Below are 15,028 nucleotides of genomic sequence, written 5' to 3'. Positions count from 1 at the left end.
AGTGAAAGTTTTCAGAAATTTCTCATGTTCCTCATGACCTCAGACTCTGCTTACAGGTTCAGATTTTGGACTTTACCCTGGTCTCCTGTGGCCTGTGTTTGGATCCTTTACTCTGTGAATCATTAAACCATCTGAAGGGACTTCTCTGTGACCTCAGGACATTTCCCTCATGAGTTTATGGTCTCAGTTGCTAGTTCCAAACTTTACTGGATACAACATGATGTTCATTTTTCAAATGATGGGAACCTCGACATGCTGGAGCGCCTCTAGTGGATACAATAAACTCTGGTGGTCACAGCCACGCCCACATCCGATGTGTTCTCAGTATATCCAGCCTTTATTTTTCATGTCTGTTTAAATAAAAGGATTTATATACAGCCTGTAAGCTACATCTTTTATATACAGTCTATGTTATCCACTAATTAGTGCATCATCACTGCATGATATCCATACAAGAAATGTATAAGACATGGATGTAAGCAAATATTTTATTTTGAAGTGAGTTCAGTCCTTCCTAATCACATTTATCTACCTGCAGGCTGACTTGGAGCATGCTAATGTTGGCATCCAGTCGTGAACATCAGACTAAACAAATTTAGTATGAGCAATAAAAATATCTGGAAATATTTTCAGTCGTTTCTGTGTAATAACCATGAATCACAGCTGGATAATAAATAAAGTGCTTGTTTCTTTGTGATCATCCTCATCCGACAGGACAGAGCTGAGAAAAGAAGGAGGTCCTCTGTGAGCATGCTGCCATCTTGTGGCTTTCCGCTCTCATCTGTACAAAGATGCAGAGGATCTTCCTAAAGCCCAGATGCTCACAGTATGTGGACATTTATTTAACCAATCAAAGGCAGCTTGTTTTATACTCGTTATGGATGCTCCTCACAGCTGTGTCCAGAAGTAGAGCTGAAAATAAAAAAGACCAACAACAGAACAGAGGATTACAGAAACAGGGTTTGTTTTCATCGTTTTTAATGGAACAAAGCATCCAGGTGATACTTTATTCAGTCATCATTAATTGAGTGACACAGTGGTCGTGTCCAAATTCATGGGCTGCATCCTCCTGAGGACCCGGCCTTCGTGGTCTACGTGGGCCGGGTCCTCAGGAGGTCGGGTAGGCCGGAAGTAAACGGCTATGGAATCGGACGGTCTAGCCTTCTCGATCTACTCCCGCCCTTAATTCAGAGTATTTCCGGTTGTCAGCGCCACGGCACGAAAATCGAAAATGGACCCGAAATCTTTCTCCGTTTTTTGTGTTTAATTTTAATTATCAACGAGCTAACCCACATTCTCGCCTGAAAATATGTTAAAAGTTTATTTTGTGGCCCAGAAAAATTAATAAGAGTAATTTTAAAACTTAGTAGCGGCCGCCATTGCCGGAAACTGGAGCTTGGCTGGGCCGCGCTATGAATTCTGGGATATGGTGGGCCAAGAAGGACACACCCGACCCATCCTTCAAATTCGGGGAAAAGGAGGACGCATTTGTCAGCTGCATTCGGAGGAGTCTACGAATTTGGACAGCCTTCAGCGCGTCGCTGTGACGTAATCGGTCTACAAATGCGGCCTCAGGAGGATGCAGCCCATGAATTTGGACACGACCAGTGTCACATCTTTTTGTAAATAACTTCAAAATGTTTCAGTTACTTCGTGAAAATCTAAACTTCGCTGGGATATCTTCTGTTTTAAAGCTCCTAACAACTTCTCTGCTGCTGTCAGTGTTATAATAATATAACATAGACGGTAGAATTAACTGAGCAGTTTAAAAGTTACACAACATCCAGTTATTTAAAAATATTATTTATGTGGAGATTATAACCCGCTATGTAGCGTTTCTTCCTAACTAACCAACATAACTGCTATCAACACAATGGGGATGACGACAAACGCTGAGACAAAAATGGGAAGACCGCAGTGGATCTAGAGAAAAGGGCAAGCGGGGACACAGGAGGGTAACGAGACCCAGGTGAAGATGATCAAAGACACTGAGACGGGGGAGGGAAGCAAAACTAAACGCCAGACACTGGCTGTATCCCAGTTCAGGGTCTGCAGCCTTAAAGTACGCAGCCTCAAGGGCCGCGTACTTAAAGACCGCCAAGGCCGGAAGTGCGAGGCTTGTGAAATGGGACGGTCTAGCCTCCGTTGCGCTGCCCAGGTTGCCTAGCAACCATGATACCAACAGCTGGAAACGTTTCATACAGCTTTGTTTGACAGAAATGAAGGAGAAAATCTTTTGTTCATGTGTTTGTTTGTTTCTACATGAGCTTTGATCATTCTCTGTAAGATTAAGCTCAGCTATTGAACGGCGTATATTTTAAAGTAAAGGCTTTAAAACCAAGTTAGTACAAACGTCACTAATGTCACATGACTTTGCCGACATGTGGCCAACAGTAATGTTTTAATGTTCTTCGTTATTAAACATTTGCACATAAATAAGTGACATAATATTCAGTACTTACTTAAAGTTTACTCTTCGGTGCCCCTCATCCGCTGTTTTTTCGGCAAAATTATCCACACCCACCGCCGCGCTATGCATTCTGGGATATGTTGGGCCACGAAGTCTACACCGCCACGTCCTTAAAATTCAGGGACATTAAGGATGCATTTGAGGGCCGCATTTCGAGCAGCCTTCAAATTGGGACAGCCTTCGTCGCGTCGCGGTGACGTAATCGGCCTTAAAATGCGGCCTTTAAGGCTGCAGACCCTGAATTGGGAGACAGCCACTAGAGACGAGTAGCTAACAGGAAGTGAGAAGTTAACGGACCGCAGGGGGATAAGATGGGAAGATGCTGGTCGGTACAGCCCATCCTGTCAAACTCAACTCTTCAGTCTTTATTCATGACTGCACGCACTTTTCGCGTGGTTCGAAGTCTAGATAAGATTAGTTCAAGAAATACAACATCTTAAGTGTTTTCAATTGAAAGACAAGTGATGTTTGTTTATATTATTAATATAATTTCCATTGCTATGCAGATAACACCCAATTTACCTGTGACATAAAGACGACAAATTAAACTAAAGCCACTTCTTAAAGACCTTCATGCAGGAGTGCCACCAAAGGGGGCTCCGGCCACCCCACAAAATTTGCTGCCCCCTCCCCCACCGCTGAGAATCATTAAAGCGATGGTTGGGATTTCCAGTCAATCAATTAAAACTGATTTTTATGGGTTTCAAAACCTTATTTGGTTAAACAGATACTCTCGATGGCATTAGCTCCAGTCATTCTACACCAGGATATGTCCGTCACATCAAACAATGTATCAGTTTTATCACAATATCGCTAAAATTGGAAACATCCTCATTTCAGAGTAATGCTTAAATGACTCTGTGCCTTTCACACTTCTTTGCTACTGCTAATTATTACGATCAGGCTTTTCTAAAAGTTCTCCCAAAAGCCAAAACTTGGCAGCGACAAAGAGATATTTTTTTTCTATCCTGGATTGCATTGTTCAAACAGCTGGTTCTGAGTGATGCATATTGATGCTTATAACAATATAACAGTGCCACTTTGAACTTTACAAGATATTGCTTAAAAATGTGTTGAGGTTTTTCACTTTTTTCCCTCTCATGGGGAAGAACTTGGTGTAATTTTTCTCTATATTAACTGTAGTTTCTGTAATTATGGAACAACTAACAAGAAAGGTTTGAAAAGATCTTTTGGAAAGAAAGAAAAATCACACAGCAGCTCCTCAACAGTGCCTAAATCTTTATTTTTCAGTAAGCTACATTTTTTTCTCCAAATTAGACAGTTTACATCATGACACAAGAGTAACTTAAATTATCTATAGCTGACATGTACGCTTGATTCCAGTCTCGATGGAAGAAAAGACCCAAACAAAAAAAAAATTAACAAAAACAAACAAAAAAAAACAAAACAAAAAATAGAGAGAAGCCCTCTTGATCGCAAACCTCCATTCCACGTCTGTTAAAGGTGTCGTTAGGCAAAATTATCTGTCCAAACCCCAACACAGTGGAGTCGTCGATTGTCCACAGCTGTTAGCGTAGCATGGTAAGAGTGTTAATGAGTTAAACCACAGTGAGTTCATAGAGTCCTTTTCCAGTCAGTTGATGTGCATTCATTGTTATACATCTTTGAAAAACAAAATGAAAACACAAAAACACAAGGGGGTCTTTTTTTTTTTTTTTTTAAATGACCAGATGCAACCCTCGTGGAGGAAAAAACAAAACAAAACAAAACAAAAAAAACCCAAGAGAAAAAAAATGGCACTGTCAAAATGGACGAACAGGAAGGAGGTCTGAGGCGACCAACAGGCTGATATGAAGTGTGACGCTCCATGCAGAAGTCCACGAAAAGGGAGCTCCTTCAAAAATGCCACCGCTGAGCATCTGGATGAACGGCGGCAAGACTGAAGAGGCGCGAGGAGCTCGCGGTGTCTTTCCCGCCAGAATAAGAGATCCCTTTGAAAGCGGTACCATCCAGTCTGAGGTACCGCGCTTGTGGAAAGAGTCACTTTTGCATCGGCCTGGATTAGCTGGGTGGTACATTTTATTTTATTCCACACATGCACACATTCACAGTTCAGAGATGCCCAGTTTGTATTCTCAAAGTTCGAGGCCGCCAGAGGCAGAAGACGCCTCGACCTCAGGCGGGGGGATCCACCGCAAGTTACACCGCGTGAAAAACGCTCCTACAGTCACTGGTGTCAAACTGAAGGTGTCTCCAGGCTTCCAGTAACAGGAAAATCACATCTTAAAGTAAAAAAACAAAAATAAAAGCCCGAGACGGTAAGCGCTCAGCTATGTATGTACAGGTTAAACTGCCCAGCCAAGACAAAAACGACTGTTGTATAATGGCACGGTTATTGGTTTTCTTTGCCACATCGAACTGCAGTCCACATGTGATCAAATGGTTTTAACAGACATCTCAAACTGCATGTTAAATGTACTGTACGTGAGAAACATCGCTCTGAACAAGGTAAACTACTCTCATTCCAGTTGAGCCTTTAACCCCCCCCCAAAAAAAACAAACAAAAAAAGCACATAGGAAAAAAACAAAACATTTGTACATTTATTTCTCAGTAGAGGAAATCTTGGAGCTGATGAACATGAACAAGAAATCACAAACATTAATCTGAAGAGAAAAAAACAAAACTGCACAGAGCGGGTCGAATGGTTTTTGGCTCCTTGGATGTCTCGCGCTCACATCGACACCTGGGCGAGAAACTTATCTCAAACAGCCACAATGACGACTCCAAAGAGTCGCCTTGTTTTTTTAAACAAAACGCACAATCCGAGGGCCCGAGACTCGTCGTCGCCTGGCTGCAATAATCCCCCACCTCAAGTGCCGAGTGTTCAAGGTGTGCTTCACTGGGAAGCTTCAGATGGGCGTCGCACATCACATCGCCTCGACTAAACCGAGAAGTGTCCACCAAGAATCCCTCTTTTCAGCAAACCAGCATCCGCCCGATGGTACGTCAAAGTCGGTTTAGCTGCTGATCGGCCAGCTTCGATGGTTCAGGCTTTCTTTTTATTGATTTCTGTCTGAAAAGCTCTGGTTTTCTGTCCAGCAAATGAAATCAGACCAAAGGGATTACTGGACCCCGACCCAAACGCACAGAAATGGATAACCCGAGAATACATTTGCAGAAGTTGGTCAGATTGGACTTGAACAGCTTTACCACAGGATCTCTATCAGCAGACTTCAAAATACTCAACTCTTCCCACTCTCTGAACTTCCAGTAAACATTTTCCTTCACCATGTTTCTGACAGAAGTGGTTGAAATGATTAATAAAAGCTCAATTTTTAGATTTTTACAGGTTTCCGACTGTAGAAAAATGTGTTTCTGCCAGAGACATCAGTGGAGCATGAACCACCTCCATGGTATCCTGATGGCATCACCACGACCAGCTGCTTATTATACGCACACTGAAGTTTCCACTGTGGCTCATCTACACTTCTAACATCTCATTGTGTGAAAACCAAAACCATCAAAAGAGTGTTTCCTGTCGTAAATCCAGTCAATCTGAAAGGATTTGAACGCCGGAATTTTATGGGCAAAGTCTAAAAGCCCACCAACTGTTTTATTTCTAATCTGACAATTTATCAATGATTGTGAAAACTACAAAACCTGCTTCATTCACTCTGGTTCACTCAGGGTGCCCCCTGTTAGTCTGCAGCAAAATTTGTTCAGTTTCAGGTAAAGAGGAAGTTGAATAGCTTTTCAAGATCATCTCTGGCTCTAACTGTGCAGGTTGGTACAATCTGAACGCTGCGATTTATCACAGATAAATCCAAAAATCAGTAACAAAACTCTAAGAAACCCATTAAATAAACAGGTGTGTGACAGGGCCGAGCACAAAAACCAGTGAAACAAACTAAATCTGAGAAACGACATCTAGCAAAACTATTACTGTTTTAAAACTGAAGCTTAGTCCTTTGCAGGAAAGCTTTTAGCTGTTCTACGAAAACAAAACTTAATTTTAAAAAATGTATTTTGGGTATTTGCCTGTCCTTTATAATAAAGCACGTGGCTCTGTTTGGAAAAAACAAACCAAAAAATGGCTAAACCAATGATCGGATGCACGCGGTCTGCCACACAAAAAGATTTGTGAGGTTTAGTTGCCTTTTTTTGTGCCGTTCACTGACTAACAACAGAAATGTGCTATTTATTATGTTTCTATTTATTTTCCCGCACATTTAAACTGGTGTATGTGCAAAAATCAAATGTGTTGACTAGTGAAATTTAAAACAGATTTAAAACATGACAGAGCCAGGCGTCCAGTGTTTTTCTGCTAACCTTGCGTCATCGCTTCCTGGTCTCACACTTTTGATTTCCTGAAATCTGATTCCCCCAAAACTGTGATACTCACTCATCCTAAAATATGGACAGACAGCAGAAAATAGAGTTTGAGCTCATCAGACAAAAACCAATAAAATAAGCCCTCAGATGGTCGTCGTTAAGCAGAGTTGGTGGATATTTGGAGGATTTCTAATATTCTCAAATAAAAGCTGCAGTCTAGTCATGCTGCCCGACCAATGTGGACACAGTGCAGTTTGATTATAGCCTACTGAGCTGCATATGCATGAACATCTCATCTTAAGTATTAGTGTTACCTAAAGTTTTGCATTAATGCCTCTAGCTGCAACTTTCATGTCACGCCTCATCTTTTGGCATTGTTAGCAGAGTACTCAACAATGGCAAAAACAGAGTAAATATCCAACATGTAGTGCTTTGTTTTTGTTTTGCTAAAAAGCTTCATTCAGACTGTCCAAAAAGCAAACACACTGTGAGGAAAATCCCCAAAATCAACTGTAATCAGTGAAAGAAAAAGAAGCCAGAGCTTCGAAGAGGATGCCGGTGGACACTCGGCTTTGTCGGAACCACAGACTGTGAACGCAGAGGGGCGGGGTTACTGTCGCACCTGAGCATCCAGGTGCGACCGAACCCACAGCGAAAGTTTAAAAAGGAATGAAAGAACGAAAACAAAAAAAAAAATACAATAAATGATCTGCTCACACTGCAGAGCGGAGCAGGAATCAAACTCAGCACACCCAAACTGAAAAACAATAGTTAAAGAAAAATATTTCCGAACGCACGACATCACGTCTTTTTTTTTTCTTTTATATTCTACATCCAGCTCGATAGCGACATTATAGTTAACAAGGATCAATATATTTTTATAATCATTTTAAGGTACCTCTTATATTTTTCTGAGTATTTACATCTGTACAAGCAAAGCACACACTTCAAAGTGCACATATTTAATACAGTATTGACTAGATTTGCAATTACAAGGTTTTTATCCCCCCCACCCCCAGCCCCCCTGCACAAAAAAACCAAAAAACCTGAAACTATTGAACAAGAAACCAAAAAGAACGACCCAAGATTTTCGTACATTTTACACAAAACAAAAAACAAAAAAGTAGGAAAAGAAAGAAAACGCTGCTAGATTTGTACTCTCTCTCTCTCGCAGTAAGACTTGTGACGTCTGGTGTGACTAAATATTTCCACATCTCACGCTTCGTTAACATTTTGGGGATCTTTTCTGAAAAGAAATAAACTCTATGCTTGTCTTGTAGAAAAGTTAAGGCAAAGTCATTTTTCAAGTTTAAATAAAATTCAAGTTTCTCAAACACTGGATGGATTTTTTTTAACACACACACATTTATATATGTGTGTGTGTGTATATATATATATATTTATATATATTGAGAGCTCAATACATCATTTTTTCCTTCTCCCAAAAAGAAAACTTAATGATATTTCTTGTGGAATAAACAGCACTGCTTTATAAATAAGTGGATATGGTGCATTTACATCTGTTTTACCATTTCCACCAATGAGGAAAACAAAAGAAAATAATAGACCCATCCGAGTGCATCTCAGTCCTTCAAAATAATAAAAAAATATTTTCTTTTTTCACTAAACTCAAGCTGTAGCGTCCAAATCAAAAGCAGCTCCGACCAGGAGTACAGGCTCTTTAAATGAAGCTTTCCCTTCTCCAGGCTCCTGTTTTCTCTTAGTGGGATTACCCAGAATGCTTTTTGTTGCAGGAAGACTTCAGCGAGACATGCGAGGTCCCACCTAAACAGATGTTGTGTATAGTACAGTGGTTTTTGTTTATTTTTTTCAGGGTGTTTTTGCATCTTAGGTGACGACTTCAAGAGATGAACCCGAGCACATGGCCGAGGAGCAGGGAGGGAAGCGTTTTAAGTCATTTTTCAGACAGTTACATTCAAATTAAAAAACACACTCGGTTGGTTATCTGCCAAAGTGGTTGCTACAGTAGGCAGACCTTCCAACCAAAGCTGGAGCTGCCCTCCCTGAACGTGCGAGCTTGCTACTTCACTCTGGCGCAGGATGCAAAATTTTCCACCAGCTCTGGTATTAAATCGCTGCTTCGATTATGTCCCATGAAAGCTCTGACCAACTGGGTGCCGGCGCTTGAAACGAGCCGGGCTCGAGGTGAGTAAAGGATGTTTCCTCTTACTCTGTGCTTTAAATCTTCCTCCTGTCTGCTGCCATTTATCAAAGGTAACCAGAGTGAAGCGGCAACAGAGGAAGTCCCGTGTGCTCCGGTTGATCTTTTCCAATTTTTTCGGAGAAATCAAAGAGTGCAAACAAACTAAAAGAAAACAACAAAGCACGCCGACAGAGAGGAGGGAAAAAACACACCCCCTAACAACAATAATAAACAATCCTAGTGGTATAGACTTGAGGAAAACAGCGGAACATTTTCACCCCAAGGATGGATTTTACACACCTTCCTGCTCCAAACCTTCCAGCACTTAAATGTTTGCTTTAAGGCTGTTCACGAGTCCCGACGGGACCCCCAACGCCAAATTATCGCTCTCTCACTTCAACATTGCAAACCACGTTCCAGAAAAAAACAAACAAAAACAAAAACAAAAATCCACTCGTTATTTACCTTCATAAAAATATACTTGTCTATTCAACCATCCCACTTCCCCATTTTCACCACTTTCCAACAAAATCCTCACTGACACAAAACCCGAAGTCAAAAATCCAAACCACTGCATGTCTATTCAAGTAGCACCAACCAAAAACAAACAAACGAACAAAAAAACGTTAAGCATCAGTCTTCGAAAATTTAATGCTGCACAGATGCTTCAACATGACCGACAAGACAAAAAAGCTTCAGTGATTGTGTCAATGGAGACGATGCAGCAGGGTGTTCTCTCCTGGAAAACTGAACTTTGTGTGTCATTCCCCAACTTCCCCCCCAAAAAACAAAACAAAACAAAGTTAGTCCCTTTTTCCACTTTAGGTAGGATTAATCGCATGAATTTGCTTGCGAGAGTCTGAGAAAACGACAACAGTGCAATTAAACGTCTGCAGATGTAAATCAAGTATTTCTACTTACAGTATCAGAGGAGTTGTAGTAACAGGTTCCAGGTTTTGATATCTAGCACCATAAGTAGGAGAAAGAACTACAAACATGCCACCGTTTGAAAGGAGGTTTGAACAGTTTGAACAGGAAACTTCCCGCTGGATCAAATCGCCACACTGAACTCTGGAAACGAACACACATCTCAACCTCCTGATGAGTCACTCTGTCTCAGCAGATTTCCAGAAAATTAAACAAAAACCAAAAAACCCTCCGTTTGGCGCCTGTAAACAGACGTGTTTACTGAGCTGATAGCTGGTAGCTAGTGTTAATTTCCTCCTTCCTGCTTGCCAGCGTTTCCTCGCCTCCAGAATAAACAAAACCCTTTCAGATGGGAAGAAGCGGCTTCCTCGTCACCGCTCGATTTTACGTTTGTCAGCCTAAAACCTGCCCTGCATCTTCCTTCCTTCCACAATAACGATCAACAGTTTGACAGGAAATGAAAAGCGGGGAGAGAATTTAGCTTCCTGACTAGTTAAATGTCTGCAGACTCGTATGCAGTGTGAGCAACACCTCACCTACTTCCACTTTTACAACAGATGCCTCGTTTTAGAGAAAGTCATGTGCCCTTCCTGGGTGATACTAAAAAACAAAAAACAAAACAGCGCTGACCCCACGTTAAGCCACAGACGCACACTATGGTGAGTTAGCATTTTAGCAAAACAGAGAGGGAATAACAGCAGGAGGGGTGATCCTTTAAGAACAGGATCAGAGGGAGAAGACGCCGAGGGGAGGATGACCAATTACTCTACCAACAGCCAACTACGGTTTGCAAAAAACCCCAAAAAGACATAAAAGCCACCTAGTGTAAACAAACCTGCAAAAAAATTCTCTGTAAACCAAAGGATCCAAGTCTTCTTGTGATGTTGAGTTGCATATGGATGTGAATATGTATTTAAAAACAAAAGGACTAATAATGACCCATAATTAAGCCACTTAAAGTTGCACAATGCTGCCACTCAACATGCAAACAAACCCCTCACTATGACAGCCAAACAAGATGGAGTCTGTTTTATGCACCCTTTCCCATCATCCTTTGGGGTGGCTTCCAACAATGCCCTGCTGCTTCCCACACATGCACACACACGCACACACACACGCACACACGCAGCTAATTTAATCCCACAAGGCCATTTGGACAGAATGAACAAATTTCAGTGTTGTCTGTGCCACCTGACCGGCTGACACCACTACGTAATGCAAAAAGAGAAAAGGAGAAATAAAAGTGAAAAAGCAAAAACAATAAATAGAATATAAAGAAAAAGAAACGGTGCTCTACATGCACAGTAAAGTGCTTTTTGTCTGCAAGCCCTGATCCAGAAAAGAAGGCGTCCTCTATGCTTGTTTGTGACGGGTGATTCTGGGATATAAGTATCGAGTAGCCCTGACTTTATTTCCTTTATTTTTTTAAACGCATCTGTGGAGCATAGTAGTGGGGAAGGAGGTCACCCTACTGCGGGGATTTGGGTGGGGTGTGGTGGGAATCTTTGTTGGGGGTTTTCCCTGGGTGTGGGGGCGGAGAGGCCCACCGCCCACCCGGCCTTCGGACCTCCTTCGGAGGTCTGCCTGTGGTGGCACCCGTTGAACTGGGTTTGGAGGAGGGGTGGTAAGTCTCTCTGGCCTTGGCCTCCCCTGAAGGCGTGGAGGCGTCGGGGCACTTCCTCTCCTCGCCTGCTGTGGCGGCGCAGGCTGGCTTAGCTTCCTTAGGGGTGGTTGGTTGCTGTAACGTCGGGGCGTCCTTCACCCGCTGGCAGATCTCGGCGTAGGAGGGCTTCCTCTGCTCCTAGCAGGAAAACACAAGACAGTTGTAAAACATTCTGCACACATCCTTACAAACTCGTCTGCGGGCAGTTTGTGAACGAGTAGCTTTCATTTCCACCTTGAACAGGACAGAATCAGAGTTAGATCCTCGTACGGGTCCGTTAGCGTCAGTAACAAACTTCCTCACATGCATCTCACATACAATGCCTGGAAAGGTTCAGGCCTGTAGCACACGCGTCTTCAGAAGGAGAGCCCCAACAACAAACTGGTCCAAGCATCATACAAATAGAGGTAAGCTGAATTAAGTGACAATCTTCAGGTCTTTGTTTATATTTATGCCATTTAGCCCAATGTTGTTGAAAAGGATGACCTTTAAGTCAGCCTGTCCATCAGATGTATTTCCTCTATAATCTCTAGCACTTGCTCTACTTGGGGAGGATCCTTCTTAAGCCAATTCCTTGTTATGGCCTTTTTAGATGCGATCAACAGGATTTAAAAAAATATATCTGTCCTTTTTTAGAATCAAATCTCTGAGTAGAAAATCCAGTAAGAAGATCCTGGGGTCCTTAGGGACGGCATAGGTCAGGGGTCGGCAACCCGCGGCTCTTTAGTCCTTATAATGCGGCTCTGCGTGGTTTGGGAAAATAAATTAGAAGTATTTAGCTGAAGTGTCTTTTATTTATGTTCGTTTTTTTTAAACTTGTAGTTCTAAATTGGAAGATTATTGTGATATTGAAGTATTAAAATAAAATTATATTTTATTATTTTTTCATCGCTCAAAATAAGCGTCACACTCGTAGAAGCCGGTGTACCCGCCGAAACGCCGTGCATTTATCGAGACTTTCAACCCCAGGTAGGCCAATTATGGATCTTCGGATCCACATTATGTCAGCAGCTGTTCTCCACCGTGAACTAAGTTAAAAACAAACACGCTCACGCCTCACAGACGACAGCTGACAGTCCTGCGTAAAGATGAAAGCCCCGATTTGCAGACGCTGTGCGCAGATGTTCAGGAGCAGAAGTCTTATTGTAAACATATCACGGCAGACCGACGATGTTTGCATGAACACGCTTTTCAGCATCTCTTTATTGACCACTTTTCACACACGGTTGCTGTACGCATACAGCCGGCTGTAGCTTTGCAGCTCACAGCCCGACACACACCAACACAACAGCATAGATGGCACAGACGTTAAGGTGGCGAGGCGTGAAGGCAGGTGCCGCTCAGGTGCGTCCACCACACACATCAGCAGCATAGTGCTTTTTTTCCAATTATTTTTTTAAAAGTCAGGTCAAGGCACCAAAAGCACAAAGGTGATATAAGGCTGGTGGCTCACAACAGTTTTTGTTTGCTGGATCATTTTAGTTCAGCTTTCCTTTTGTTATATTTCTTTAAGAGTTCAAAATGTGTTAATTACATAAATAAAATGTAATTTTCTCTGTAGCACTTCATGGATTTCATAAGCAACACACCTTGTTCACACAAAGCATGAGGATAAAAAACAGTATATACAGTGTTATCTTCATTTTAGATGTCAAAAAGTATTTGCGGCTCCCAGCATTTTCTTGTGTGGAAACCAGGTCCAAATGGCTCTTTGGGTGTTAAAGGTTGCAGACCGCTGGCATAGGACATGATGTCATCTGTTAACTTGGATATACTGTCCCAAAATGAAGTCAGTTGTGTACACGTCCAAAAGATATGAGAGTGATTGGCGTTCGGGTGACAACACCGTCTCCAACATTTTTGCTGGTGCGCTTGAAATTTGTTAGTAATATGTGGAGTAATAAAGAATCTAAATAGAGTTTTCCGCCACCTTTTGGAACAAGTTGATGTTTGTTGTGTGTTGTTACCATTTTGTTTTTCTAGCCCTTTTGTAGAGTTTAGACACAGTTTTGGTGAGCAGACATTTGTAAAGAGGAAGAACTCCCTTTTAACAGGAAGACATCTGCAGGGACGGGCTCAGAGAGAGAGCCATTAGCCACAAAGTGACAGAGAGCCGAACGAGAGGACCCCAAACAGAAGGAAGGACAGACTGAAGTGAAGCATCAGGGATAGACTTTGTTCCCAATAACTGTTACAATTAGTCCACATTACAACAGCTCGAAGTCAGTAAAACTGTAAAGAAGCTTCTAAAAATACAACAGAACCAGGAAAACTGTGGGATTTAAGTTTCTGTACCTGCTCAGCTGATCTCTGTTTACTTACAATCAGCTATGTTGGGATTTTATTTTTTTGCACAGTATCTGCCTCACTCTGCTCACAGCAGCTCACTGTTTGGTTTACACCAGCGGTCCCCATCTCCCGGGGCCATGGACCAGTCCGTGAGTCATTTGGTAGCGGGCAGCGAGAGTTGAAGCTCGGGTGTGAAATTCACGGTTTTCAGCGTTATTTTTTAAATCTTTTTTATCGTTAGCTCTGTTTTCCTGGGTCTTTTCCCGTGTGTTATGAATAAATCTTATTTCTTTGGTACCGCTACTGGTTTTATTTTGTTGTATTTATCCACGACAAGGCCGGTCCGTGAAAATATTGTCGGGCATTAAACCGTCCCGTGGCGCAAAAGAGGTTGGGGGCAGCTGGTTTACACTACACAGCAGTCTCCTAAACGTGTGCAGAAACTTTAATGTCAGGACTGAAAAATTACAATTGAAAATATTGAAAATCAAAGAATTTGGCTGATGATTTAATCCAAAGGCTAATTTACATTAAGTGTATATCATTTATTAATAAACAACAAACATGAAAATAAGGAGACGAGAAAAATGTATTTTACGCCGATGCAGGAACATGTCAATCAAACTTTTTCATATTTGAATATAACGCTGGGGACAGCCTGTGACTACAAACGTTCCCTTTTATACAGTTTGGGAAAACGCTGCAATAAACACGGCAACTGAGCTAAAAACATTCAGGATTTTGGCTCCTGAACATTTCAGAGATTAAGAGGTTCAACATGACAGCAGTGATATGATTGTTGAACCCACAGTTGGCATGTTGATTGTATTTAATTTGCCAGATCCGTTTCTGTTCACTCCCATGTGTGTGTGTGTGTGTGGTCGCTGTTTTAGCAGCAGTACGTTTCAGACCTTGGCTCGTGTTTTATTGCTATTAAAAAAAGACCAAAGCTGAGAGGAAAGCAGGGGTTGTTTTTTTCGCCCCTCCATCAAAACAGATTTTCTTCTTTAAAAATGCACCGTTTCCTTCTGACACCTCACACCGACCTAAATTAAAGCTGCAAGAGGAAATTTGCCTTTGGCTTGTTACAAGTAAAGCTTTCTTGGCTGCTACATGTGTCTGTTTTAAAAATGCACAGCTTTTTCCTCTAAAAATCGAGTTGTCTGCAATCAAAATCAATACAAGACTGCGCAGAATTAAGGTATTCGCCTTCTTTTCTTG

The 15,028-nt window shown here is 41.9% G+C and overlaps 1 protein-coding gene across 4 annotated transcripts in view; it reads right to left on the bottom strand.

The window, feature by feature from the left end:
- Nucleotides 1-3,689: 3,689 nt before the first annotated feature.
- Nucleotides 3,690-15,028, bottom strand: part of larp4b (La ribonucleoprotein 4B) — a 65,500-nt gene continuing 54,161 nt past the window's right edge. For all 4 annotated transcript variants that reach the window (XM_085140652.1, XM_085140650.1, XM_085140651.1 and 1 more), the window contains one exon: nucleotides 3,690-11,656. In XM_085140652.1, the coding sequence (XP_084996778.1) occupies nucleotides 11,324-11,656 (333 nt within the window). In that variant the 3' untranslated portion in view covers nucleotides 3,690-11,323. The remainder of the gene's footprint in view (nucleotides 11,657-15,028) is intronic.

Source organism: Neolamprologus multifasciatus, chromosome 18 (assembly GCF_963576455.1).
Source record: "Neolamprologus multifasciatus chromosome 18, fNeoMul1.2, whole genome shotgun sequence".
NCBI lineage: Eukaryota > Metazoa > Chordata > Actinopteri > Cichliformes > Cichlidae > Neolamprologus > Neolamprologus multifasciatus.
The sequence above is the reverse complement of the archived record's forward strand: the minus strand, read 5'-3'. Positions and strand labels throughout refer to the sequence as shown.